The sequence below is a fragment of the Colletotrichum costaricense genome (genome assembly GCF_030867565.1).
Source record: "Colletotrichum costaricense strain IMI 309622 chromosome Unknown Scaffold_4.1, whole genome shotgun sequence".
Lineage (NCBI taxonomy): Eukaryota > Fungi > Ascomycota > Sordariomycetes > Glomerellales > Glomerellaceae > Colletotrichum > Colletotrichum costaricense.
In genome coordinates this window covers 769,355-795,578 of record NW_026848233.1, presented here as the reverse complement: position 1 = coordinate 795,578, position 26,224 = coordinate 769,355, and the positions used below count along the sequence as shown (strand labels likewise).

Here is a 26,224-nt window from a genome sequence, read left to right as displayed (position 1 = left end):
CCCGGATAGCCAGCAACGACGGCAACATATCTCTTTCATGTCAATTGGATAGTCCTGAAAAGAGTATGGCGTTCGGATCGCAGTCTTCCAGATGCCGGTGGATGGCATAATGGCAAGTGTGGTTGAACACTGAATCCACTATCGCCCCTAATGCTACCTTGTTAGATGCCTGGTACCTCAGCCCAAGTTCCATCAGACCTCTACGAGCCAAGAGTGGTTGAAGTTGGAAGCAATTGCAATGAAGAACGGGCAATATGCTGGACGCTGGATTCTCCGGATTACCTATGACCGAGCCCCCATCTAAGATGTCTAAGATGCAGCAATTGTACGCCCCCAATGCCCGCACGGCAACGCTGTCAATCCAATCCCACTCCACCCATTTACAAAGTAGAATACAATTCGGCACGATGCTACACGAAACCATAGCCGTACGCAGTCTATGCCCCTTCTCTCGCACACTGTCTCTCCTCAACGCAAATAAACAGAGACCTTATTCCATGTTTAGAGAAGAAGGCTGGAGGGGTCCTCGATGTAACCCTTGACGGCGCCAAGGAAGGCCTCGGCCTCGCGCTGCTCAATGAGGCGGTGGTCGTAGGTAACGGTGATGTACATCATGGGGCGGATCTCGAGCTTGCCGTCAACGACGACGACGCGCTCCTTGATGCCGTTCATGTTGAAGATGGCGGCCTGGGGGTAGTTGATGACGGGGGTTCCGAACATGGAGCCAAAGATGCCGGGGTTGCTGATGGAGAAGTTGCCGCCCTCGAGGTCGGGCATGGCGAGCTTGCTCTTGCGGGCCTATAGTTTAGTTTTAGAAAGCCTGTACTTCTTTACAGCATAATCATAATGCGGGACTTACCTTGTCGGCCAGCTCAGCAACACCGCGCTCAATACCAACGATGTCCAAGCTCTCCACGTTACGCAGCACAGGCGTAACCAGACCCTTAGGCGCAGACACAGCGATGCTGATATCAACGTAATCCCTGTACGTGATGATCTCCTTCTCGGTATCCATGGCGGCGTTGATCTGGGGCACACGCTCCGCGGCGAGACACGTCGCCTTGGTGAAGGCGCCCATGTAGCCGAGCTTGACACCGTAACGCTTCATGACAGCCTCCTTGTTCTTGGCACGCCAGGCCATCAGGTTGGTCATGTCGACTTCCTCGATGCACGTCAGGGAGGCCGTCATGTTTTGCGACTGCTTGAGCTTCGTGGCGATGGTCTTGCGCATGCGCGGCAGCTTCTCGGTGCGCTCGCCGCGGGAGAATGAGCCCGTCGCGCCAAAGGGAACCTCGGACGCGGGTTTTTGTTGTTGCTGCTGCTGCTGTTGGGGAGCAGCAGGTTTGGGTGGTGCCGGCGCGGGCTTGCTCTCCTCCTTCTTGGGCGCCTCGGGCTCCTTCTTCTGCTCCTGGGCCGGCGCGGCGGCGGGCTCGGGTTTGCTCTCGGACTTGGGCTCTTCCTTCTTTTCCGGCTGAGACTCCTCCTTCTTCTCGGCGGGTGCGCCGCCCGTCTCCATGCGCGCAAGCTTCTGTCCGACCTCGACGGTGTCGCCCTCGGCAACGAAGAGCTCGACAATAGTGCCCTCCTCCGGGGCGTTCACGGCGACGTCGATCTTGTCCGTCTCGATGCTGGCGACTTCCTCGTCGGCCTCAACGCGGTCGCCGACCTGCTTGCCGATGGAGGCGATGGTGCCCTCGGTGATGGACTCGGCCATTTGCGGGACGGTGATGATGACCTCGCCATGCTGGATACGGGTGGTGCTGAAGGAGCGGTATTGGGAGGAGAGGGCGGGGAAGGCGTGAACGATCGGTCTTGAGGTGGTGCGCGTCGCGGTTGTGAGGGATCTCGTCTTTGTGGATGTCGGTTTTGATGCTGCGCTGGTGATCTGGGTGCGAGCTGCGGATGCGAGTCTGGAAGAGGCCGCGGAGGGCTTGGCCAGGCGGCCGACGGCTTGAAGCTGAGAGCGCATCATCTTGGCGGTTGTGGGTAGAGGAGAGGAGAGGAGCGTGGTAGTTGAGCGCCCGGCGATCCTCGACGACAAGTCTGGGTGTTTCTGGTGGTGTTGAATGAGTCTTTGACCCTGGTTAGAGAAAAGGGACTCGGAAAATCGTTGTGTAAATTTGACGTTGGAGCTTTGCTGGGCGCTATGACAGAATGACCTGCCGCTTTAGCCTCAGAGATCAACAGCTCCGTATGGCAAGCACCACAGAGCAGGTCACTAGACTATCTCAATAATCTCTGGTATGTATCACGGCCTGAATTTAGTTTACTACAAGCTTCACATACATCGATTTTGTGAAGGTCTGTTTTCTCATTTAGGACCTTGCGTTGCCTGCAGTTCTCCTATGAGATCAATTGGAGCTTTGGGACTGTCCATTCTCTCAAAATGACTTGGTTATGCCCCTCGCTTCCTTTTCATGGAGTAAATGTGTGACGGTCAAAGATAGAAAAGACGATTTCAAATTGGAAAGTCATCTATTTGCTAAACGATCAATATTGCCAATACCCGCGAGAGAGGTAGCCCAAAGCTCTCAATTCGTAGACCAGCCCCAAAAGCAGCGGCGCATTCGGTGGCCCCCGGTAACCCTCTGGGAAGAAATCGGAAAGGCTCCGCATCCGCATCCCGGGACGAGCTGCCCGAGTGGATCCGTAGCTTGCCAAACACCGCCGCATCATTGGCCAATTCATCACCCGCAGTTGACAGCCGAAAGACAGCGCCAAAGGGATACGTACCGCCTTGCAGGGGGTTTCGGCTTCTCCTTCCTCCCTTGCGGCTTACCCGGTCAGACGGCTTCTTCTCCTCCGACGTCTCCTTTCTGCCTTTTCCCCTGTGGTTTCTTGCGGTGGATGATTTCTGCGCCAGCACAGGCAGGTAGCAACTTTAGTCATCACACATCTGCCAGACAGGGGTCTCTGAATCTGCAGACCACGTCGCAGCGAGGGAAAAAAAAAAAAGAAAAGTCAATTGATGGGCCCGAGCTCCTCCATTCACATGCACCCAGAGAGTGAAAACTGAGGCTATTCACAGCCATAACGTGACTCGTGCGATATCATACCCCTCCAACCAGCGCAATGGCTGCCAAAGATTCACAACAAAGCGGCAGCAGCCCGAGAGTCGCATACCTAACACTCTACAACACACTCTTCGCAGCACTATGGGCCTCAATCCTCTTCACCGTCATCTCAACCGCCTTGTCCGAGGGTAAACTCGCAGTCTACGCTGCAGCAGAACCTCGCTCGCGATGGGTGCAGACACTCACCCTCATTGAAGTAGTCCACTCAGCCGTGGGTTCGTAACTCCCCACCTCCCTTCACAATCCTCCCAAGCCAATCAGCCGAAAACTTGGAATGTGAGATATCACGCACGCAAGACCAACTTGAACTGACCCAGCCCCCAGGCCTCGTCAAATCCCCCGTAGGCACAACAGCCCTCCAAGTAGTCGCCCGCACAATCATAGTCTGGATGGTCTGCTACAGCTTCCCCGCCACCACAGCCTCCTCAACAGCCTACCTGACCCTCCTGCTGTCCTGGGCGACGGCTGATTCCATTCGCTACGCCTACCTGGCTCTGAACCTCCACGGCAAGGCGTCTGACGCGCTCGTCTGGGTGCGGTACGTTGACGCAAGCCTTTGTTTTTTTGGTGTCTTAGTTGACTTAGGACGGTCGAAACTGACAATCATGATTAGGTACACCATGTTCTACCCCCTATACCCAATCGGCATCGCCTCGGAATTCTGGCTCCTCTACCTCGCCGTCGAACCCGCTTCGCGCATCAGCGCTCTCGTCCCGCCTCTGTTCTACTTTTGCTTGCTGTTGTATATCCCCGGTAAGCCCTACTCCCACCCCCTTAATGGGACTTCCCATAACTTGCTTCCTCGATGCTGATACACGCATCTGGGTCTAGGGTCTTACACCATGTACACTTACATGATCAAGCAGCGCAAGAAGACTCTCGCAAAGACGAAGAAGACGCAGTAGTCCGGCCAGTCTCTGCTTTCATAAAAGCGATGGACTTCCCTCGAGGTAGATGCGCTCTGAGAAGGCAGGTACTGGTAACGGATGGACGTAAACAAGATAAACTTGCAACTACCTTAGAATGTCGGCCAAACTCTACCTTGAGCGTGAATCCGAACAAAATGCGTACAAAGTCCCAGCCATCTTCCATAAACCCTCGGTAAGAGACGCACATCTCGCGCTCAGTCTTACAAGTTATAACGGAACACCTTATCCTGCACATCCGTCAAGTCAGAATCAACCGCAACACCCATCTGCACCGCCTCCGCGCCTCCATCATGGCCACCAACATCATACTCATATCTTCCCTCCGCGGCAAGCCGGTCTCTCGTCGCATTCTCCCTCTTCAAAACAACCCCATACACAGCATACGTGATAATCAACCCCACCCAGCTCGCAATACTCAATATGCACCCCTTGGTATACCGCGGCGCATCCCCCTCCGTCCAGGCCTGCGGGGAGACAATACACCCAACGCAGTACACGATAAAGAACCCAGCGCTAACCACACTCTTCTTGGTATTCCCCTTGACATTGGACGCCATCATTGACGCCGTGGAGCTTAGGAGAGAACTGCAGCAAGCAGCGAGCCAGGTGCTTGCCACAATGCCCCACTCTGCACCGTGCAGTGGCAGCGCGAGGAGCATGGCGGATCCGAGGAGCGGGACGAGCGAGAGACCGATGGAGGTGTAGACTCGCGTGCCTGGGAAGAATCGCGGGATGAGGGCGCTGGCCCAGATTGTCACGAAGCTGATTGCGCCACCGGGGAGGCCGACGAGCATTGTTGTGAAGGGGGAGTAGCCAAAGCCGTTGATGACGAGAGAGGAGAACTGTTTAACCAAATGTCAGGTGTTTTCGCTGGGAAAAGGATAAGGAAAAGCATTTACCTTGAGAATAGGAGTCGTCAGTGTGATGCAAAGCGCCATCATGAAATACAACCACGTCGTGGGCTGCCTCAACGCCTCATACATCTGTTTCGTATTAAACTCCGCGCGGTCTCTGGTCCCACGATCAAGGGCCAGCCTCCGCGTCGCGATCTCCCTCTCCCTCTCGTTTAGGAACCACGCTGTAGTTGTATCCCTCGGCATAAGCAGGCAAAAAGCAACGCCGCACGCCGCTGTCAACCCGCCGCTGACAAGAAACATGACCCTCCACTTCTCCAGCGCCATTTTAGCGGCGCCGCCGATCCCGTACATCATCAGCGCGCCGAGAATTTGCGAAACACCTGACATGGACACCCACGTCGCGACGCGGATGGGGTGCTCGCGACGGCGGTACCAGTTTGATGTGATGATGATGAAGGCCGGGGAGACGGCGCCTTCGGCAAAGCCGAGAAAAAAGCGAGCCGCCGCAAGGCCTGAGAAGTTATGCGTGGCGCCGAGGGTCATCTCGACGGCACCCCAGGCGATGATTGTAACACCGACGAAGAGCGTTATAGGGAGACGGCCCATGAGGTAGGCGGCGGGATACTCGGAGCAAAGCTGGCCAAAGTAGAAAAGGGAAATAATCCAGGAGAAGTCTTGGCCTGAAAGGGTGAGGTCTTTGCGGAGGCCAAAGACTGAGGCGTAGTTGATGGACTGCTTATCGAGATCTATCGGGGAGTATGGTCAGTCCGAAGGCTTGTGATAATGTGGATCGAGAGATACTTACACTGAAAGAAGTAGACAAAGGCCATCAGGGGCATCAGAACTCGGTCAAGCTTTCGAACGAGAGCAGCCTCTTCCTCGGAGCTAACTGTTTCAAATGCTACATGTTCCTCGTCTTGCTTCTTGGTCATCTCAAGCTCTTCGGCCATAACGGTTTGCGGATCCTCTTTCGTGTTCGCCATCTCGTCGTACTTCAGTCGCCAACTTCCAAGTCAATGTTGTTGAAACTCGAAAGCTATCTTTCAGTAAGGTGGCACAGCCAAGTAGTCAGCGGTGACTGTCAATTCTTCGGCCCAGTAGATTGGAGCGTGGAGGCCTAACAAGAGAGTGTCCTGTCAGAAGTCTCAGGTCTAGAAAACTGAAAATACAATCGACAGCCAGGAGGAACTTAAGTAGCCCGGATGTTTGCTTCCTCGTTCTCTAGTGCTCCCAATTCCGGGGTGATTATCTGGGGAAGCGCTTGATTCATCGTGGAGCTCAGAGGATTGCGGGGTTTGCCCCAGACTCTCCGCAAGCCGGCAATCTGGAGAGGTGCAGTTCAGCGAGTCGCTCGGGATACGAAGCCAGAGTCCCCTACTATCGGCTGGCTGTATCGTGTGCAAGTAGCCCGGGGCAGAGACCGCGGGTCCACTTGCCCTCGGGAACTACACCCGAGGACCTCTACATGTCAGGTTCTTCGGGCTTGGACTGATGGCGTTGAACTAGACGTGTCCGCGTTAGAACAGCTTCCTCTCACATCGACAAGTCACCGGGATACGTTGAAAATGTCGGTTTCGGGTACCAGGCCCTTTGCGGTGGACTAAATTTCATTGGAGGCCAAAGGATTCAGCTATCATTCTGCCACGGAATTTGGTTCTCTAAAGCTTCCCAATCCGTCTGTTCGACTCCAGTAAACGAGAACCCGGGGGTGTGGTAGACCCAGTACAGGCTGTTCTCGCCCTCCAGAGGTATACTCGCCAAGTCAGCGCCACTGAAGCCAAAGTCGTGCTGGCCATCCATGTCCTGGACTTCCGACGTTGAATCAGTGCTATCCTGGACGCTTGATAGTCCCTGGATGTTCGGTATTGCCGAACCTTCACTTGTTGATGGTCCTTCTGGAGCCGTATCACTGTTTCTGTAGCTAGCCGAGAATGAAAAGGGCTGCGCCATGAGATCCATGAATGACTCTTCGGGGGCCTGGATCCCAGATTGATAGACAGGTAGGGCGAGATGCGAACACATCTGGTCGAGTTCTGCCAAGCGTCTGGCTGCAGGTCGATTACCCAGGGCGGCAAGGTACCTGAGAATGGCCCTTGATCCGTCGATACCTTTGTGCCCAAGCCCTTTACCAGGATTTATGGCTTGAACGAGGACGAATACATATCCCACGGAGAATGTTGCGTCTAGGTCGAGAAACGCGTTCTTTGCTATGTACCAAATGCTGTCAACGAAAAGAAGCGTATCGGAGAAGGAAAGTCAGACTCACCAAGTATCTTATTCTTCCGAAGTTCTTGCAGGATGACAAGAATCTTGCTTGCTGTCTCGACACAAATCTCTGCAAGTCGTACGAGTGCAGGCCTGACACCGCTGTGGTCTTCGCGATCTGGGTCGCGACTATTTCGAGCCATGTATAGTAGGATTGGCCGAACGGTATGTATTATAGCCTACATGCGTTAGTAAACATCTTTCGGCTGTAGGCAGTGACCTTCGAGTACCGAGTAGACCGAAATATGCAAGCTGGAGCTAGTTCTTGATACTGTAGTCGCGGCTTCAATGAAGGGCCGTCCTGCGACGGTTAGCCCAGAGGGCTTGATCTCCATCGAGTACTCGGATGGCATGTTCTTTTCCACTTCGTACAGGGAGTGTAGAATGTCTTGGACATTATTGATGAAAGTCGTCTCAGGCTCGTCTCTTTGTGAGTAGATTGCTATCATGGAGTCAGTCCCATTCCAGCACATGCGGGATGTGATGCAACAGACTGGCGGTTATCTTTCCGGTTATCCTCGCGGCTTGAACATTGACGTCCAATGCTGTGGCGGATGGGAATCCCAGTACCTCGTACGGGGACTTTGTCGTTATCGCGTAGTCTTCAATGGACATGGGGAATCCGCCTGCGGCGCATAACCTCCTAGGTAAAAAGTTAGCTGCATGGGAGCTTGACGCCAGTACATGGCCTCACGATGGGGATGTACCTTTCTTGCATGTAGATAGACCACCATAACCTGTTCCTATGCACATTTTCCGAGCGGCGTGGATTCTGAGAATTGTTGGATCGATGCATACCATGGCTGATGGCCAGCCGTAAGGCAGTATTGGACTACACGCGTCAGCAGCTGTAACTCCCGGGCTCCAATTGGGTCTCAACTTACATGCAGATATGCATCATCTTTCCGATCCGAAATTTGCAGGTATAATGCGGTCAAAGCCATGATTTCTACCCCGATAGTCCCATGCTTGCGTAAATCACTCAGCAAAGGTGTCCTCTTTACTGCTTCCCTGAAGTACATCGTTCCCGGAAGTTCTCCGTCCTCATCATCCCGTCCCTGCAAGAGCCTCCCAACCGCAAAAACAAGCAGTGCTTCCACAATCCAGGTCTCTGTCAACCGCACATCGTCACTGGACTCGTGATACAAGACGGATAGATTGTCCGAAAAGGCACGTACGTCGAAAAGCTGCTGCGAAATACCAACGTTGAAGATGACGATATCGAGCATCGCGTGGGCCTCCTCTTCCGGCGGCCACTGACTTCCGATCGCAATCTCTAGTGCGCGTCTGTCAATATGCGGAAGCGGAGTCGCGGCGTTGACGGTGGGCCGCGGACTAGCGGTAGAGCCGGGATTTGACCGGGAAACGAGGAGTGTCTTGATCTCGGACCCGAAGGTCTCGCTTGAGGAGAGGGCGGACTCGGGTGCGATTGCTATTCGCCGGGATTAGTATCCGAGGCCCGGGAGGTCGCCTGATAGACGGTATATAAAAGTACAATTACCTCTACCTGCACGAGCAGGTGATGATGTGGTCTGGGCCTGGGCCTCGGAAGCTCTCGTCCTCTCAAGTGTGGGAGATGATGTTGACTGAGACATTATCGGCCCAGGCTGGCCCAGTGGAACGGGTGATTGGCATGGGATGTTACCATCTAGATGGTCATACATATGCATCACCGTGATCTCATTCAAAGGATCTTCGACGTCGTGCAGCTGCGCTGATGACGACGCCGGTGCTGGTGCTGTAGCCGGGGGCGTCGAAGAAGCGGCCTCGAGAGCCGACCTCTCTCCTCTTCGTCGCTCATAATAGGCGACTTTGTCCTCGAGCTCCCTAATCTGTCTGTATCATGTAACATCATTCTTAGCTACTTCGGCATCTTCTTTGATGTCGACCGTGAACACCGTCGGCGGACCAAGGGCAGAACGTACGAGACGGAATACAGCTTCCTCTTCTCCGAAGCGGAAAACACACATTCCAAATCCCGCTTGGCACAATACTTGCACGGACGCTGGCCGGAGCACTTGACCTTCTTGTCCCGGCAAATCTGGCATGCATTGGATGTGCGAGCAGCCTCGGCTTGAGAAGCCGAACGGAAGCGTCTGGATGCTCTCGTTGGCGTCGAAGTGCCCCTAGCTGGTGGGCTCGCCAGAGTGCGGGTGTTGGTTCGTCGATTGATAGTCGAATCGACGTCCATGTCTGTCATCTTTCCTGAAAAAGCTGAAAGGCTCTGCCAAGATATCTGTACCACGAATGAGATATCCGGAGAAATGGGTCGAATTGTTTGTGTGGTGTTGTTGGGGTGTAAGGGAGACGTATCCGTGGGACGTTGTTCATGAGACGAAGTTGATTTAGTGGATTGTGGGGCCGGGCGCCGGGTACTTTGCACGCTAATTGAGGGAAGGTGCACCTATTGACCCCGAACCCCAGATTCGGAAGCGTCTACATGAAGGAGTACTGATTGTTCAAGTCGACAGCAAAAGAAAGCTCTAAACTGTGTGCTGCGGTATGTGAAAATAACCGACCATGAGATCCAAGTTTGTTCCGATTCAACTCGTCATTAATTATACAAATCATCGTCACCATTCGACTCCTTTTGCTTCGAAGCATGTGGGCTCGTCACCCGAATGCCATTCTCCAGCCTAGCCAAACTCATCTCATAGTTCTTGTGATCGCACCACTTAGAAACCATCTTGACAGCCGTCTTAATCTCACGGCCGTTGAGCTGCCAATGCCCAAGCTCCTTGATATCCTCATCCGAGAGCAGCTTCCTTGGACCTTTCCCTTCATCACCTAGCTCTTCTTGAGGCAACCTGCCAAGGAATTTCCGCCAGATGAGCTCCCTGGCATCCGGGCTCAGCGCCTTGAACAACAAGTGCAAGCTCACTCTACTCCGAAACGCCGTATCGATGGTGTTGTACAGGTTCGTAGTCAAGAAGATGATTCCCCGGAAGTACTCCAGCTCGCGCAGGAAGATTGATACAAGCTCGTTGCGCGCGATGTCGTTGGGGTTCCGCTCCGCCATGAACACGTCTGCCTCATCAAGTAGAATCACAGCGTTCCATTCGGTTGCCATCTCGAATACCCGCTTGATCTTCTCGCCTAGCGTCGATGGGTTGATGCCAAGGTCCTCGGCCTGCAGGTAGAATAATGGGCGTTGAGTTCTGTCTGCGACCGCTTCGGCTGTGAGTGTCTTGCCAGTTCCCGGTGGGCCGCTGAGGAGGATGATGAGGCCTTGGCCTTTGCCAACGATAACATCTTCCATCGCGGTCTTGTTCGCGTGGCCGTGATTCTCGACGAAGGATAGGACTAGGTCCTTCTGCTGTTCGTCATAGACGAGGTGATCGTAGGCTTGGGCATTCCAGACGATGGGCTCGATGTCCTCCACGTAGAAACCGACTGTAGATGTTAATAGATAGAATTAGGAATTTGGAGTTGAGCAACGTACGCCAAAGCTTGTTCTTCAAGGCGAACCCCTCAATCAGTGGAGACATGAAGACGAGGTCGTCCGGACGGGCGAGCATCTCTTCCTTGTTCTTCAGCTGCGCCTTCTCCCCAAGATGTCTCCCGTTTTTGACACCTGATTTCTTCGCTTCCTTTCCTTCCGATTCGAATTCTGGCTCGCTGTGATCATCGTAGATAATGCGCTTCTTAGTCACACGATTTCTTCGCGTCTCAGCGTCGTCATTTTCTCTCTTGCCCTGAGTCCGTTCGTACTTGTTGAACCCGACAACATCAATGAGGATTCTGCCCTCTACATTGTGCTTGCTCTTCGGTCCCATGGCAATGCCGTTGTAGGTACAATATGTCAACCCCTGAAGATCCAAGACCTTCTTGCCCCTCGTTAGGGTTCTCTGTAGTATTTCTTCTTTGTTCAGATGGAAATGCAGAGGGTAATGAGTGAGCTCTAGTATCGGCCGGTTCCCCGCGAACTTTGGGATCTGGAGCTCTTGGTCGGACCACGCGAAGCTCTCCCCATTGAATGTGAGAATCTTGCACTTGATGTTGAGGAAAACGCCCTGATCAGTCCTCTCGTACGATGTATCTTCTACCTTGCACAACAGCTCCGTGTTCTGAGCGCTGCTGTACACAACGGAGTTTCGCGGGAAGTAAGTCCAAGCCATTTTGAAGTTGATGAGACCGCTGGCCTGGAGCTTGCGCTTCTTCTCGCGTGTCTCGCCAAGCATATCGTCCAGGGTCCGTACTAGGAGCTGCAAGTAGCCCTTGAGAGAGCTGTCATCCGTCGTCTTGTACAGGTCCAGTATCTCATCGTAGCAAAAGAAGAGAGGTCGGAACGGGGCCTCAAAGGTAGCAGTATCGCTAGGATCGAGGTGAACATCTTCTTTCTTGAAGATGGGCTCCAGAGCAGCGACGAGGGCCGGGTTCTGGATAGAGATTTGGTGATAGGTCAAGGAGTATCGACCTGCCATAACAGGCTTCTCGATGTCCTTGATCTTGTAGACTTTGATGGCGGGCCGGTCTTGGCTTTCGGCGACCTTCTTGCTCATCTGCTTGGGAGGGAAGTCGACCCAGTCGTAGATGCCATTGCAGCTGTTCTTGCCCTCATAGTAGGTCTTGACGGTGGCATCGATGCCAAAGATGGGGTTCTTGGGCGACTGCTGCTTCTTTGGGTCGTCGTCGGAGAGACTTCCCTCGATATCAGAAATGGGGCGCCCGACTTCTTCTTTGTGGGGAAGAAGCTTGCAACGCAATTGCCATGCCTTTTCCGAAAGATTCTCCTTGTCGAAAGCGTCGCGAATGTCGCTCAGGTGCATCTTGGCGATTCGTTTGCGTTGTGGATGGAAATGGTGGAAGATCCAAGGCTGAGGATCCGAACCGAGCAGAGATTGTGATGATGGTGCGATGAGAGATGGGATGAATCAAGAAGATCAATCCTTTTTCAAATGGCAGCCTTGTTGCTTTGATGCTGAAGCCTGAAGCCTGACACCTTATGCCACATAAGCTGCATCAGGCTCGACAATGGCGCAGATGATAGGACTCGAGGCAGATTGGTTCGCGGCCCATGGAGGCATGAGATTGGCCTCGGCGTTGTCCTAGTGGCTGACCCGATCTATCTGCAAAGGCAAAGGTACTGTACGTATGTGCTGACTTTGGGGATCTAGGACTACTCAGCCCCAGATGCCGGTGAGTCAAAGCCGGCCAAAGAGCGCCGTTGCAGCCATGGTGGCGTCTTCATCCTCGACGGAGTAACTTGTGATGGATAGTTCGAGAGTTCTGGTGGAAGACGAGAAGCATTTTTCTGGATCTGAGGCCTATCCAGGACCCAAGATGCCATATCTCAGTTGTAAGGTAGTCGTCAGATATTCCGGAGTTCTTCTAGATTCTCGATTAATGAAATTCAAATATGGTTGAAAGATGGTTCAGTATGGGCTGTCAACCGCGTTGAGGGGGAGCTTTGATCGAGCCTAAACGCACGTCACTGCCGACAGCTGAGCACGGGCCAATACAAGGACGTTATAGTGGGACTGCCGTCTCGCTTAACCTTCTCAGCCACTCACAGCAGCCCTGGGGTCAAAGCCCCCTGCTCGCGTGCAGGGCAGGTTTTCACCCCCACGGTTGCCTCCCTTCAGGCACCAGGCACCTCAGCTTCTTAACTGCATTGAAGCTTAGAAGCTGAGGCACGCTCGTCCATCTGTCTGCCTTGACGTTTGCCGAATCGTTATGGGCTCATGATGGCGTTTATGAGTGCAAGCAGGGGCATTTTAGCTTTTTTCCAATGGTGCCTTTGCTAAAGTGAGATGGCGCGTTGCGCAGTGTGAAATGCTTCTCCTAAGTCCGGATCAACCACCCGCATCGGGCTGCCTAGGTACGTACCGTCAGAGGTATCTACACTGGAACTCTGACGGCCAAACAGCACATGGGCGTAAAGTTATCGTTTTCTGAACGCCGTCTGTGAATAAAGATCCCTTGGTCTTCGTGTGATCAAATTGCATCACAAGTCACTTAGTCAACTTTCTCCGCGGTCCTTCGCGATTCAAGAGTCTGGTTGAATGCACTGCTGTCGAGTGTTTGCTTGCATTCATACAGCTACCCACCAATTTGGAAAAGACCGAGTCCCCGGAACACATGACAACTTGAGCTCAATCAAAGTGATGTAATGTGTGTCGCTTAGAAGTCCCAGTACCATAGCTTTGCTGCATCTCGGCAAACGTCTTATCCTTACCTACCTCGTGTACCTGTTGGTCCCAGCAGATGGAGTAGAGGGCGAGGCTATGGGTATTCGAGTGTAACTAGTCGAGAGATGAAAAGCCATAGACAAAGAGTTTCTAAACACCTCCAACACCTTGCCCAGTGGCAAGGGCCTTTCTGACATGATATCTCATATGTCACCCCAGCTTAAGGAACTCGGAGTTCAAACTAACCTGCCATTCGCCTACCCGGTGCCATGTTTCTTACAGTCTCACTCCAAATGGGACAAAGGGGCAGAATTCTCGCTCGGGTAACACAGATGGATTAAGCGAGGCGATCAATAATACGCAGACAATCGGGGAAAGACTGGAGCCTGGCAAGCATACAGTGACATGTGCCCGTGTCCCTGAAGATCCCCCGCGTGGACCTGCATGCCCAGAGATGATCCATTTCAGTCTCGACTTTGCACGGTCATTAGTTGCTATCGCTCCCAGAATATTTCGTGCTGGGTGAGTTTGCAGAAGTGATTGATATGACCCATTTCGCGTGGTCTTCGGTGTCTCTTCATTCAAACTTCAGATGGCCGTTACGTAGTGAGAACAACATGACGGGTTGGAGGTCAAACCAACCCAACAGATCATCCAAGAGAGGAGGGTAAGAATAGCTAGGTATCTTATTGATGAGACAAGTTGCTGGTCTCAGTGCCACATCAGACGTCATTGAGATGGAAGCACGGAAATGTACTGGCTCAGAGTGATTGCAAACAGCTGCGTGGTCCTCGCTATCCTGCGAGTTGCCGTCGATTGCTGGCATAGCACGAAGCAGGTAAACGCCGTTTCTTTAAGCTGTCAAAGATGATTACCCAGGGTTGCTACACCCCCAAAAGTGTGAGGCTAAGTGGAATTATCGATCGGATGCACCATATGATTGGATGCATGAAGGTAGTTTAAGTCGGGACTGGTGAGTAATACCTGGGTACCTACTGGGGAAAGTCCAGCCTTGTGTTTTGCAGGTAGCAGAACAAAGTATATTTGGGCATTAGACTCCAGACACCATGAAGAATAATGAGATGTGATATTAGAGCCACAAGTGTCCTGCTGTGCCCGGTGCTGCATCGGGGTCACGCCATCTGATATGGAATCCTCACGATGAACACTTAGGTGCATGGGACTTCTGCTGCCAGCATGGACAAGCCGACTATTAGTCTACTCTGACTCACGACAGAGTGTTTTATCACCATCAAGACATCTGCATCTGTAGCAGTTCGCATGCACCTTTACATTCTCGACCAAAAGCTGACCATGTAGGGTTGTAACCGTCATACTCTCGATGCCTTCTTCCTGAGTTTTAAGTCGTACTTCAAATTGTGACACGACGAATTCGAAACCTGACATGCGCATTCACATCGGCGTACTACACAGTTTCTTGAGCACTACAGGTCATCTAGTACCTACAGAGGTCCACATAATCAAGGAAGGCGTATCAATAGCCGCCCTTGTGCTTTATGAGAGCTGCTCAAATGCACGTCGTGAGTAAGGTATGCGCGACTCGACTCGACATCCAACTCTCTTTCTTGAACCCGTCGGTCCGAGGCGCTCGGTGCCTCAGATTACAACATAAACAGTGTAAATGGACGTTGAATGTGAGACCAGACGATCCTGGCGCATTGGAGCGCGTCAAAACAAAGGAGGGAGCAGAAGCTGTTATGATCCACCAAGAAAAAGCATCTACCGAATCTCCAGCGCCTCTCTGCCAAGTTTACCATACGAGAAAAGAGGAGAGCTGTATAAGTGGACGTCTTCCCCTTAGGCCCCTCTTCCGTCTCTTGACTTCCAGGGTCATCTCCACATCGGGACCTCCTAGTGCACAATACACAGCCTTAATCATGTGGAAACGAAGAATGTCGTGCACATTTGTGGAGACGCAAGAGATCAGTCATGCTGACCGGGACATAATAGACAGGGAACACTGGTGCTGCCTTGATTCCGAGCCGGCTCACCGAGATTATCAAAGCCAAAAAAGAAGGCGATGTAGAAAACTTGGCTTCAATGCTGTCCAGTAGGGAAGGTCGCATTCTCAGGTCATCAACTCTCACCGGAATATCACGCTACTTTCAAAAATTCGGGTCCTCCGCCCGAACGACGCTAAAAGCCAAGCTTGCGGTCGCAATTCTTTAGTGTCGCGTGCCTTGGAGACCCGGTTGGAGACGGACGGCACTTGCGCAGGGGAGCTCGGAGTTCAATTGGGACAGCTTGCAGATGGAGGGGTACCCTACCGGCTCAAGTAGGAAATGATACGATTCCCATTGTGGTGTGTAGGACCCTGAAGGCGGGGGTTGCGGGGGTAAACCCGTTCCCAGATATTCCAACTTTCAAGTTCATAAGATTTCTATATGGAAACTCATCCAGGGTAGCCCAGGCTCAGGGACCGAAGTCATTTTGCGGGTGGACATCTGAGTCGGCGCAAAAGAAATCTTGTACTTCTGTTGTTGACGATTCAAGGGCTAGGAAACCTCGGACTCAACTCCAGTCAAGAAGGGGGTGACATATCAAAAAGTTCAGTACGGTTAGGGTTTGCCGGGAAACGTGCAATGACGACAACCACGTTTTGCAATCCGGTATAGCAGAGGTCTAAAAGGGTCTCACATCGGCTCGTGCTGCCAAACCGACCTCGCACAGCAAGCTATGCCTCTTCGTCGCAAGAGTCGTTGCAATAACACCAGGGCTCCCGAGTCAGGATAGCCGCCCGGGGTTTCATCGCCAGGCCTCTTTTGTTTGCAGTGTGGTACGGAAGCAAGGGACCACAACACCCACATAACCGCCCTGGCGTAACGGGAACCAAAGGGGCCACCATCCTGGCCGAGCAAGGGTCCGAACGCCGTTTTTCTGCCCTGCTTTTCAACATCTTGCTTGTTCCGACCTCCGTTCCACCGTGTTCCTTGTTTGCATCTCACAAAGAACCCGGATTTTCTTGAAAGCGACAATATTACGATTTTCCAAGGCTCCCAGGGTTGCACCCGCGCTGGAGCACCGCCGTTTGTGAGAGGGCAGCTTGCTTTCCTTGCTTTCCATAACATGTATTTCCCTTCCTAATTACTGTCATTTATGTACATGCCTTGAGACTCAACGGGTCCATGCCCCGTGAGTATCTCACCTGGTCGGGCAGCAAACGGTCATTGGCACCAACAGGTATAACGCATTGTTTAAGAAACCTTTCGTCCCAAAAACTTGCGCCGTCCCCCCATCTCTCGCCTAAAGTTAGAAAAAAGAGGGGACCGATTCCCGAACAAAGACTAGTCATGTCATCGGAGCATCAACGTTGTGATCTGCGGTCCCCTTTATGCCTCTGCCGAAGCGACGACATCCCGGTCCGTTCGTCGAGTGTGTGATACCCTAGATCTCGCGCATCCGTCAAGTAATGATAAACTGAACGTGATCCCGCCGCTCTTATGTTCTCACGAAGTCTGTTGTGAGCAGAACTTTTGGACGAAACCTCAGATGCTCGTATAGCCAGTTCACGATGTGTTCAACAGCTCCGGCCAACAGCCTCTTCGGGGGCGCGTCCTTCTCCTTGCCCTATCATACCCTCGATGGAGCTGTCATCGCTAGCAAGATGGCTTCTTCCACCATGGTGGTCACGGAATCGGTGACTGAGATCACAGAAGTGACGGAGCCAACAGAAGAAGTGGCTCAGTTGATTTCAGCGCCGACCATTTATCTCGATGACAGCGGCGACCTGAGACTCTCCGTCGGCGGCGACGTTGAAGAACACCCACAAGATTTCGTCGTCTGCTCAAGGGCCCTTGGTCGAAGCTCTCCTGTGCTGAAGGCCATGCTATTTGGTCGCTTCCTTGAGGCTCGTCCGGTAGAGGGTGCTGGAGAGTGGGCCGTCGACCTGCCCGAAGACTCACCAGAAGCAATGGAAATCGTACTAAACATCGTTCATGGCCACTTCAACCTCGTCCCGGAGAAGCTACCATTGATGCGTCTCTACAACGTCCTCACAATCACGGAGAAGTACGACATGACCGTCATCGTTCGCCCATGGGCGCGCTCGTGGATGCAGGGCGTCAAGCACCAGACCGACAATGCGCATCTGCTATGCGTTGCTTGGGAGCTGGGAGACACGGAAGTCTTTGAGACAATGTACAAGAAAATCACCTACGAGTCAATGATTGACCTCCAAGGAAGGATCGTATTTGGACACTTGGCACGCATCTGGAAGCCTGGGCCAGAGGGATACAATTTTCCTCTCGAAAAGATTGTCTACCTTCGGCCCCCGGAAGTCTTCGGTAAGTTTGCTCCGCCGATCAACTCAGTCAGGTCGTCAAATCGCTAACACGACAGTCAACAGAAACCATCGCCAAGCACCGCCAAACATTGGTCTCGGCCTACTTGGACCACTTCGTCCTCCTTTACCGATGTCTCAAAGACGGATGCAGATACATGAAAGGATACTACCACAGCTCACCAGACGCCGAGGAGTGCAACAGCATGCTTCTCGGGTCACTAGTGAGATCTCTCGCCAAGGGAAAGGTCGACATCACCCTCCCGAGCCCTTGTGAATCGTACAGAGGAAATGTGGAATCGTTGGAGAAGGCCATTGGCGCCGTCAAGCTCTTGACAGTGCACAAGCCATCTCCAGCAAACCAATGTTTGAAGAGGATAGAAGAGGAGCTGGCGAAGGGCGCAGTTGCCGCCGGCGTAACAAAAACGGAGTTGGTTGTCATTCAACCGGAGCATCGGAGATATCTGGAAAAGCAAGCTAGCAAGACCGGAGTTGTCATGGCTGGATAAAAAGGTCGGTTGCATCATCGGTGTGTAATGGAAATGGAATATTGGGATAGGGATTGTTGTTTCTGGGGTATTTCTGGGAGGGTGCATGGTTTGGGAACGGTTCAGTCTGGAGTTTTGGGCAGAGTTACGGGAGACTGTATGAAATCATTCAGGAAGATTAGATTTTATTACCCCATCTCTTTTAATTACTCGCAAAGAGTCTAATTAGAACTTTTCAACCAAGTCAAATCAGAAAAACATGCGTGGCAACAGTTGAGCACGGGGTAGGCTGATTCTAGCTTCGTCTGTGCATTGAGAGATCAGCGCGGGGTGGAACAATGTGTTCACGGACGTCATCATGCTGTATCAAAACGGCGTAAAGATGGGATAAACACTTGAATCAAAACCTCGAAATTTTTGTTTTGTGCCAATACACCATCCCGCAGACTATGTCATCAGAGTAAACGCCCAGCCCTAAACCCCAGATTTGCCCACTATCAGAAGCCAACATGCCATGACTCTTCAGTTGAAGCCAAGGTTGCCAATCGTAACAGACTTGATGTTCTGGTACTCTGCCAGTCCATACTTGCTGCCCTCCCGGCCAAGTCCACTCTCCTTCACACCACCAAACGGTGCCTCCGCCGCGCTGATGAGACCGGTGTTGACGCCCAGCATGCCGCACTCCAATCGTCTCGCTACACGCATGACTCGGGAGATGTCTTTGCTGAAGAAGTAGCCCGCAAGGCCGTACTCTGTAGCATTCGCCAGCTCCACGGCCTCTGCCTCCGTCTTGAAGGAGAAGATAGCCGCCAGCGGGCCAAAGGTCTCGTCATGTGCGACCTCCATGTCGGTTGTGACTCCGCTGATCACTGTAGGCTCGTAGAAGTACCCCTTGAGCCCCTCTGGTGCCTTACCGCCCGTGTGAAGGACGGCACCCTTCTTCAGCGCGTCTTGTACGTGGGCGTCGACCTTTTGGACGGCGGCGGCGTTGACGAGGGGGCCTTGTGTGACGCCCTCGTCAATTCCTCGACCGAGCTTGTACTGCTTTACGCGGGCTACGAGCTTCTCGATGAATTGGTCCTTGACCGCCTCGTGGACGAGCAATCTGTTTGCGCACTGAGGATATCTGTTAATCCGACTTTAATGATATCATTACCTTTGGAGAGACTTACCACACATGTCTGTCCGGAACACCTGAACTTGCAAATCAAAGCACCCTCGACAGCTTGATCGATATCCGCATCATCAAAGACGATGAACGGGGCATTTCCGCCCAACTCCATGCTCACGCGCTTCATCGTACCCGCCGCAGCCTTAGTAAGCATCTTACCGACCCCAGTTGACCCAGTGAAACTAAGCTTCTTCACAATGGGGTTGTTGGCAAGCTCCATCGACGCCTCTCTATCTTTGGTAGGCACCACGTGGATGATATCTGACGGAATTCCAGCAGCGAGCGCCAACTTGGCCAGAGCCAGTGCACTGAAAGGGGTTTCGCTTGGTGGCTTGATGATGACTGAGCATCCCGCGGCGAAAGCTGGGGCAATCTTGCGGGTGATCATGGCTGCTGGGAAGTTCCAAGGGGTGATGATTCCGCAGACACCTACGGGCTCCTTGAAGGTCAAGACGGTGGTGTTGGCGTAGGATGAGGGGATAGTATCGCCGTATGACCGTGTCGCTTCCTCAGCGAACCAAGAGATGAAAGAAGCAGCGTATACGACCTCGCCTCTGGCCTCGGCAAAGGTCTTGCCATTCTCCAAAGATAGGATCAGGGCCACTGAGAGGGCATTAGTTTGGCAATTCCTTAGCAGGTAGTCATCTAATGTTGCGAATCCACTCACGATCGTCAGCGTTGGCAATGACCAAGTCGAACCACTTTCTAAGCAGGGCGCCTCGCTCCTTTGCTGTTGTTGACTCATGGAACTTGGCTGACCCCTGCTTAGCGCTCTCGATGGCATCGACGAAGTCTTGCCGGCTCAAGTTGGCGCATTCTTGAAGGACCGTCGCGCTTGACGGTTCGTAGACTGGGAAAGTCTTGCCATCCTGACCATTCTTCCACTCGCCGGCGACGAGACCGGAAGAAACCAGCAGGCTCTTGTCCTGGAGCTTTGCGAAGACGCCTGTCATTTTGTGCCTTCAGTGATGTGATGTGCACTTATTTCTGGCCGTGTGCGATCTATTGGGAGGGAGGAAGAAAAGTGGAATAGCTGGTTTAAGACTCTACAACACGGGAACTTATTTTATATATCTCGCCGTCTTTGGTCATGTTTCTTGGGTTCCTTGGATCACCCCATTCTCGTAGCGGTCATAACCGAGCTTCGGAGCATTGCGGGGACACGAATCGACGGCGATCCGGCTGCCGGTCGTGCATCAAATCCACCGAGGCTCATGCAGTAGATATTGGCGCTAGTGAGTGCCTCGGAAGTACGGAGGGGAGCTTGTATATAACCCCGCAGATGAAATAGGTCTCCCACACCCGGCACTATGTGAGTGCAAATAGGATTAATCAATTGAGAACTATCCTCGGCTCCATTTTGTTAGTCATACTTACTTCAGGTTGCCTTTCTGTTCCATGATGTGCGCGGGGAGGCGCGGGATTTCCCTCACTGCTCGGCCGGCCCGGCCCCATAGGATGTGGGTCAACCGGCCCGGCGGGTTCCGACCACTTGAATCTACCGGCCCGGCCCCGATGGCATGACAATGTTTGTTCCAAATGAACATAATAAAGTTGGAAAATCGCATTTGCATTTGCATCATATTATAGTCTAGACCTTCCATCTTCTGATCCGGGCTAAAAATGACCAGCAGATCTATCCACCGGGGTCCTGAACCGATTTTCGGTCGTTCCATTCTTGTATTGATACACCCTAGTGACAATCAGGCATTTTGTCACTTGACGAACTGAATTTAGGCGCCTTTGCAACACACGACGACCTTTCCCAAAGTGATTGGTCACTCAGTACTACCGGCCGTGGAAGCTCGATATAGTTCGCGCTCAGCCGCGATAACTCTACTCAACTCATACCGCCATAGACATATTCGCCTTTACATGATGCTTTGAAGCTGAGGCTTCCATCATTGGAAGCGTTTACAGATACTGGAGTCATAATGTGATCCGAAGAGTGAAAGTGTCATGAGAATCTCATATTGGCAAAGTAGAGGCTTGCCTGATCTCAGCACCACATGGGCTTCTGTCCATGGATTGACCAGCTGTAGAGTGGTAAGTTAGAGAATATGCAACAAATCAGAGTGAAATCAGGAACAATGTTCAGTCTTACACATCGAAGTAGGCATGAATAGTTCTATCGGCGAGTTCCCTACGAGCCTCCATGGCGTAGACATAAACCTCGGCTGGCTTCATGTTTAGAGCTCTCGTTAATGGTGCCATGAGGAGCCCGTCTAGGTTGGGTGACAGGTTTTCATGGTTCCACTCGCCTAATAACTTGTATTTCTTGTGCTTGGGCCACGTGTTTGTAGGCCACTTGAAGCGATGGACCTGGATGTCTTGAAAGCCAACCTCTGCGAGAAGAGTCTCAAACCGCCCGAATTCTTCGAACGGGGAGCCAAGAACTTCGAGTGCTTCGAAGCAGAGCTCAAAAGCCTTCATGAGCTTACTGCCTTCCGGGATGCTGTTATCGTCCGAGCGAGGGAAGAAGTCTATATCATTCAGCTCGAGATGACCACCAGGGCTGAGATTACTATGCACACCGAGCTGTTATTTAACGGTTGAAGTCGTGACAGGGGTGAGCAAACTAGAGAGAACCAACTTGAAACATCTCTGGAGAAATGTTCTCCAATCTCTAATACTACCCTTCATCATTCTGCTGTGAATATAGTCGAAGGGTTTCGTAAATGTCCATGGTTCCTCGATATCATCAATCTCGAACAGAACGTTGGGTGGGACGCTAGAACATAAGGCTTGTCAGAAGCTTGCCGGGCAAAGTCCATCCTACAGTTCTTACAATTCGGGCTGAGAAGCCGACAAATCAATTCCCAAAACCTGTAATGAATATCAGAATCTCTGCAACTAATAAGGAAGATGGTAAATTTTCTTTGCTAACATCGGCCTCGGGATGGTCCTCGCCAAACTCAATCGCCCATATCCCCGTCCCCGTACCCACATCGAGCACACGTCTGACGCCCGAGTCCAGTTGGTTAGGCGGCGCAGTTCCGAGATTATTGTCGAAAGTCAAGAGGTAAAGATTGTGCACCAGATCTGATTCTCCTGTCAGCCGAGATTGATAAACAGGGAGAGCGTCATCATAGTACCGAGTCTTTCTTTCTCTCGCTCATCGTTGGGTGCCCAGTACTCTAATCAATTAGCACACCAACAGGCGCAAATGGTAGATCGCTCATACTCCCGTCCTTATATTTGTGATACGTTCTTCCATTCTCTACTCTGGATTCGAGTATCGAGGCTGCGACGCGGCCCTGTCCTGACTCCTGAAGTCACTTCATCAGCCAGCTCCAATCGCTTAATCCCGATGTGTCGCATCGGTACATGTACTCACATCGCTTTGTGATGCAGTGTCATATATGCACTAAGCCAGAGTGTTCAGTCAATATGCATGCCTTGGTCCATCGAACTCGGAGACCACTCACCTCGTCAGCCACAATGCTGGCGGATGCGAAAGTGGATTTTATGTTGTGGGACATGTTGTGCTCTCTTTCCCCACCCGGGATTCAGAAGCTGTTGGTTACAGTAGTCGTTGAATCCCCGAGTGCATTAAGTCAAAACTGCTGACTTCACAGACTACGGTCTCATATCTGCGCAATCGAAAGTAGGAAGGAGACATGCAGAACGGCCTGATGCCAGATTTTTGGGGACATAACTTACCCCTCTTTTTGACTGGAGACGAGTGCGTACTGCGTGTTGGCTCAAGGTCGTCGTCCAACTACCTTGTTATCTCTGTTGGTTGGCCACTCTTGGATTCGAACAGGCATTGGCGAAATAATCCTGGTACATGAGGAGCATATTTGATTAAGCGGTGGCTAGCGTGCGGCACAGAAAGCAAACATTTGAGCCCTGTGAAAGCCCACATATCCTCCATGTTGGGTGGCGTGAGCATACAGTCGCACGATAGTCGCGGCCTGCTTCCCTCTGGTTAAATCTTTAGCATGTCATGCCTACTGAGGGCTTCAATTTTGTGGGGAATGCAACTTGTAGAAAAAAACAAGATATCAAATCATTCTTGAGTTGCAACCTTTTGATGTTAATCTCGAATTGGGTTCTGCTGGCAGCCGTACTTTCAAGTCTCATTCGGTAGACCGAACAAATATCCTAGTGACATATGCCGTCTCGAGCATTGTCTTCTGTGCAGACAAGAGTTCCAACGCGCAAGTGTACCAGGATCAAGTTTGCATGTGACTTCTGACTGAGTTGCGGAATATAGAAGATCGAAGTCGTAGATAGGATAGAACATGGACCCCTACGGTGATGTATGGCTGGTTTGTGCCGAAACTAGCAAGGTTATGCTAAGTCAAGCATTATCAGGCGATGTCTCTTCAGATTCTTCCGGCTTCTTGCCATAAATTGACCAGCTAAAGTAGGGAATCAGGGTCGTTAGCTATATGCTCCATATAGAAGACAGCGGAGGTTTCTACTTGTCGAGACTGAACTCACATTGAGAAGTAGGCATGGATGTTGCGATCCGCAAAGTCTTTGCGATTCTCTGCCATCAGTACAATGACTTCTTCTCTAGTCCATTCCAATGCTCTGGTTAGCGGCGCCATGCAAATTGCCTCCCAGCCTTGTGCGAGGTTTTGGTTGTTCCAGGCCCCAAGTTCCTTGTGCCTTGCCTCCTTCGGCCAGGGGTTAGTAGGCCATTTGAAATGTTGCATGGTCACATCAGTGAAGCCAGCCTCTATCAACATGAACTTCAGTTGCTTGACATCTTGGTAAGCACGGCCGAACACTTCTGAAGCTTCTTGAAGCAAGCCCACAGTGCGCGAAATCGAGTGTTCGGGTTTCAATGTACCGTCGTCTGAAAGGGGAGCAATGTCAATCTCGTTCAACTCTAACCAGCCACCCGGCGTGAGGTTCCTATTACCTAGGTCAGTCCATTGACATCTGGAAATGAGCAAGGAGACAATACTTGAAGCACTTGTCGATGTATTCCTTCCAATTGTTGACAGATGAGTTCATCATTCGACTGTGGATGTAATCGAATGGCTGCGAGAATGTCCAGGGCTCCTCGAGATCATCAATTTCGAATCTCACGTTGGGCGGAGTACTGATTTATCAGTCAGCATGGGCGAGATCTGTATAAGCAGAAGCAACTCACAACATCGGTTGCGCAGCAGATAGATCTATGCCACGGACCTACAATGTCGTCAGAGAAGCTAGGCCCAATCCTATATCACTTGGGATGATTGACAACGCACCTCAGCCTCAGGATGTTCATCACCATAGTCAATTGCCCAGATACCACTACCCGTGCCGACATCAAGGACCCTTCCAGCCTTTGATCCTGGGTCATTCGGAGGAGCATTGCCAAGCTTGTCGTAGAATGTAAGCAGGAACAGCGTGTGTTGCAGATCTGAGAAGTCAGTCAAAATATTCATCAGGGTGTCACAGTATCTCAGAAGACACCCACCAAGTCTTTCGTTCTCCCTTTCGTCATTGGGCAAATTGTACTCTACGTTTGATTAATGCTAGTCAGATCACTTTCTAAGGCAACCCAGGTCACTACATCCAGAATTGTTTACTCACTTCCGTCCTTGTACTTGTGATACGTTCTACCATTTTCGATGCGGTAGTCAAGAATCGAGCTAGTGACGCTTGTGCTCGACGATGCTATGCTTAGCTACAAGGTGGCGTGCGAAGTCAGATTTCAAAGATGCTTAATTGCACGTGAGAGATCCAAACTTACTGCTCCAGTTTCGGACGCGTCGTCCTAAGCATTGATGTTAGAAACACGACGGGTATCGGGATCAATATGGGCAAATACCTCTTCATCAGCTTCGATGATGACCTCCTGGTCTGCGAGATTATTGGGCTGTGAATTAGATTGTGCCGTTGTCTGGCCTGCGCCAGCATTGTTGTCAACACACATTGCAAAACGGTCTGATAGTGGCAATACAATCCCAAATGTCGCAAAAGTCCTAGTACGAGAGCTAGTAATGTCTGGTGTTTTGAGAAGGTTGACTTCGAAACAGCTCGAGCGAGCAATCGGTGGGAGACCGGCCCTTAACTACAAAGCAAGGTAGACTGAGCTGCCGAACCCTCATCTCATCTGTTGTGCATGTTTGTGACTACAGGCAGGGATTGATACGCTTACGATCCACATCTAGATGGGAACATCAAAATAGGCAAATCATCCTTGAAGCCAGACGAATAAGGAGCACGATACTCGCCGAGAGCTTTCTAGGCTCATACGGCAATACACGGTAATATGCATAAGCAACCAGACTGTGAATAGGATCAGCAGGGGGCTTTTACGGCTCGTGCAGGAGCATGCATAATTGATGAAGCCGCGTGACTTTGGCGGATTCGACTGAAGCAAACAATGCGCCCCCAGATAACGGCAAGGAGTTGGTTGTCCGGAAATATCTTCCCACTCTCAGAAACCTGCGGGTATGGCCCACTCGCGGGTATGTCCCGTTGCATAAGCCACATCATTTTTTGGGTATCCCATTGCGAATTGAAGGAGAGACTGGGGGAACATAGTGAACATAGTGATTAATTATGCTAGGTTTACACATAAATGCAGTCAAATCCCAGACTGTCACATAAAGCCCCATCACCACAGCTCCAAGTCCGGTTGGGAAGTTCGGGAAATCATGCTAGAACAAGAAGCATTGGTGGACTGGAACCACAGCATGGATAATGAGGCAGGGGCTTATCTGCAGAGCGTTGAGGAAAATCGCTTTGCTGTCAGGCATCCCTCCGGAGCGTCGCCCGAGTCCGCGAAGATCCACTTCATTTTCTGGGCGCTCGGCACCTCGCTTCCGCGTGCGGCCAATGTTGAGCGTGGCTCTTTCATCAGTGATGTACTCTGTAGTCCATACTCCTATCAGCTTGACAAAACAGATGACCCCTCCCCCCCCTTGCCCTGTTCATTGAGAGTGAAAGAGAACTTTCACTTCAGATTGGTAACTTCGATCAGTCGCAGCGCTGTCAACATATTGATATACTAGTTTTGAGAAATCCATGTTGAGGTTTCTGTTGAGTGTAATTAGCT

The 26,224-nt window shown here is 51.8% G+C and overlaps 10 protein-coding genes across 10 annotated transcripts; 3 read left to right on the top strand and 7 right to left on the bottom strand.

Moving 5' to 3' along the window:
• Positions 1 to 501: 501 nt before the first annotated feature.
• Positions 502 to 1,972, bottom strand: CCOS01_04294 (dihydrolipoyllysine-residue succinyltransferase; the record flags this gene model as incomplete). The annotated part of the gene is made up of 2 exons (XM_060452476.1): positions 502 to 798; positions 860 to 1,972. The coding sequence occupies 2 exons, from the start codon at positions 1,970 to 1,972 to the stop codon at positions 502 to 504; spliced, it is 1,410 nt and encodes a 469-aa protein (XP_060316434.1).
• A 1,100-nt stretch (positions 1,973 to 3,072) lies between these two features.
• CCOS01_04293 (protein tyrosine phosphatase-like protein) lies at positions 3,073 to 3,979 on the top strand (the record flags this gene model as incomplete). Its single annotated transcript, XM_060452475.1, has 4 exons — positions 3,073 to 3,289; positions 3,399 to 3,612; positions 3,688 to 3,827; positions 3,906 to 3,979. The coding sequence occupies 4 exons, from the start codon at positions 3,073 to 3,075 to the stop codon at positions 3,977 to 3,979; spliced, it is 645 nt and encodes a 214-aa protein (XP_060316433.1).
• A 224-nt stretch (positions 3,980 to 4,203) lies between these two features.
• CCOS01_04292 (uncharacterized protein) lies at positions 4,204 to 5,810 on the bottom strand (the record flags this gene model as incomplete). The annotated part of the gene is made up of 3 exons (XM_060452474.1): positions 4,204 to 4,845; positions 4,903 to 5,606; positions 5,666 to 5,810. The coding sequence occupies 3 exons, from the start codon at positions 5,808 to 5,810 to the stop codon at positions 4,204 to 4,206; spliced, it is 1,491 nt and encodes a 496-aa protein (XP_060316432.1).
• A 676-nt stretch (positions 5,811 to 6,486) lies between these two features.
• On the bottom strand, positions 6,487 to 9,325 carry CCOS01_04291 (uncharacterized protein; the record flags this gene model as incomplete). Its single annotated transcript, XM_060452473.1, has 8 exons — positions 6,487 to 7,067; positions 7,127 to 7,304; positions 7,356 to 7,567; positions 7,620 to 7,768; positions 7,833 to 7,957; positions 8,010 to 8,557; positions 8,627 to 8,961; positions 9,051 to 9,325. 8 exons carry the CDS (start codon positions 9,323 to 9,325, stop codon positions 6,487 to 6,489), a joined length of 2,403 nt encoding a protein of 800 aa, XP_060316431.1.
• A 354-nt stretch (positions 9,326 to 9,679) lies between these two features.
• CCOS01_04290 (ATPase) lies at positions 9,680 to 11,894 on the bottom strand (the record flags this gene model as incomplete). The annotated part of the gene is made up of 2 exons (XM_060452472.1): positions 9,680 to 10,518; positions 10,568 to 11,894. The coding sequence occupies 2 exons, from the start codon at positions 11,892 to 11,894 to the stop codon at positions 9,680 to 9,682; spliced, it is 2,166 nt and encodes a 721-aa protein (XP_060316430.1).
• Positions 11,895 to 16,788: 4,894 nt separating this feature from the next.
• On the top strand, positions 16,789 to 18,065 carry CCOS01_04289 (uncharacterized protein; the record flags this gene model as incomplete). The annotated part of the gene is made up of 2 exons (XM_060452471.1): positions 16,789 to 17,560; positions 17,623 to 18,065. 2 exons carry the CDS (start codon positions 16,789 to 16,791, stop codon positions 18,063 to 18,065), a joined length of 1,215 nt encoding a protein of 404 aa, XP_060316429.1.
• Positions 18,066 to 18,566: 501 nt separating this feature from the next.
• On the bottom strand, positions 18,567 to 20,168 carry CCOS01_04288 (uncharacterized protein; the record flags this gene model as incomplete). Its single annotated transcript, XM_060452470.1, has 3 exons — positions 18,567 to 19,160; positions 19,217 to 19,818; positions 19,883 to 20,168. The coding sequence occupies 3 exons, from the start codon at positions 20,166 to 20,168 to the stop codon at positions 18,567 to 18,569; spliced, it is 1,482 nt and encodes a 493-aa protein (XP_060316428.1).
• A 1,046-nt stretch (positions 20,169 to 21,214) lies between these two features.
• Positions 21,215 to 22,697, bottom strand: CCOS01_04287 (methyltransferase domain-containing protein; the record flags this gene model as incomplete). The annotated part of the gene is made up of 9 exons (XM_060452469.1): positions 21,215 to 21,251; positions 21,320 to 21,698; positions 21,849 to 21,946; positions 22,004 to 22,041; positions 22,103 to 22,257; positions 22,311 to 22,352; positions 22,400 to 22,484; positions 22,553 to 22,582; positions 22,644 to 22,697. 9 exons carry the CDS (start codon positions 22,695 to 22,697, stop codon positions 21,215 to 21,217), a joined length of 918 nt encoding a protein of 305 aa, XP_060316427.1.
• Positions 22,698 to 23,521: 824 nt separating this feature from the next.
• On the bottom strand, positions 23,522 to 25,096 carry CCOS01_04286 (methyltransferase domain-containing protein; the record flags this gene model as incomplete). Its single annotated transcript, XM_060452468.1, has 9 exons — positions 23,522 to 23,582; positions 23,665 to 24,084; positions 24,137 to 24,274; positions 24,326 to 24,363; positions 24,426 to 24,580; positions 24,638 to 24,679; positions 24,754 to 24,847; positions 24,914 to 24,937; positions 24,992 to 25,096. The coding sequence occupies 9 exons, from the start codon at positions 25,094 to 25,096 to the stop codon at positions 23,522 to 23,524; spliced, it is 1,077 nt and encodes a 358-aa protein (XP_060316426.1).
• Positions 25,097 to 25,823: 727 nt separating this feature from the next.
• CCOS01_04285 (uncharacterized protein) lies at positions 25,824 to 26,180 on the top strand (the record flags this gene model as incomplete). The annotated part of the gene is made up of 1 exon (XM_060452467.1): positions 25,824 to 26,180. One exon carries the CDS (start codon positions 25,824 to 25,826, stop codon positions 26,178 to 26,180), a length of 357 nt encoding a protein of 118 aa, XP_060316425.1.
• Between the last annotated feature and the right edge of the window lie 44 nt (positions 26,181 to 26,224).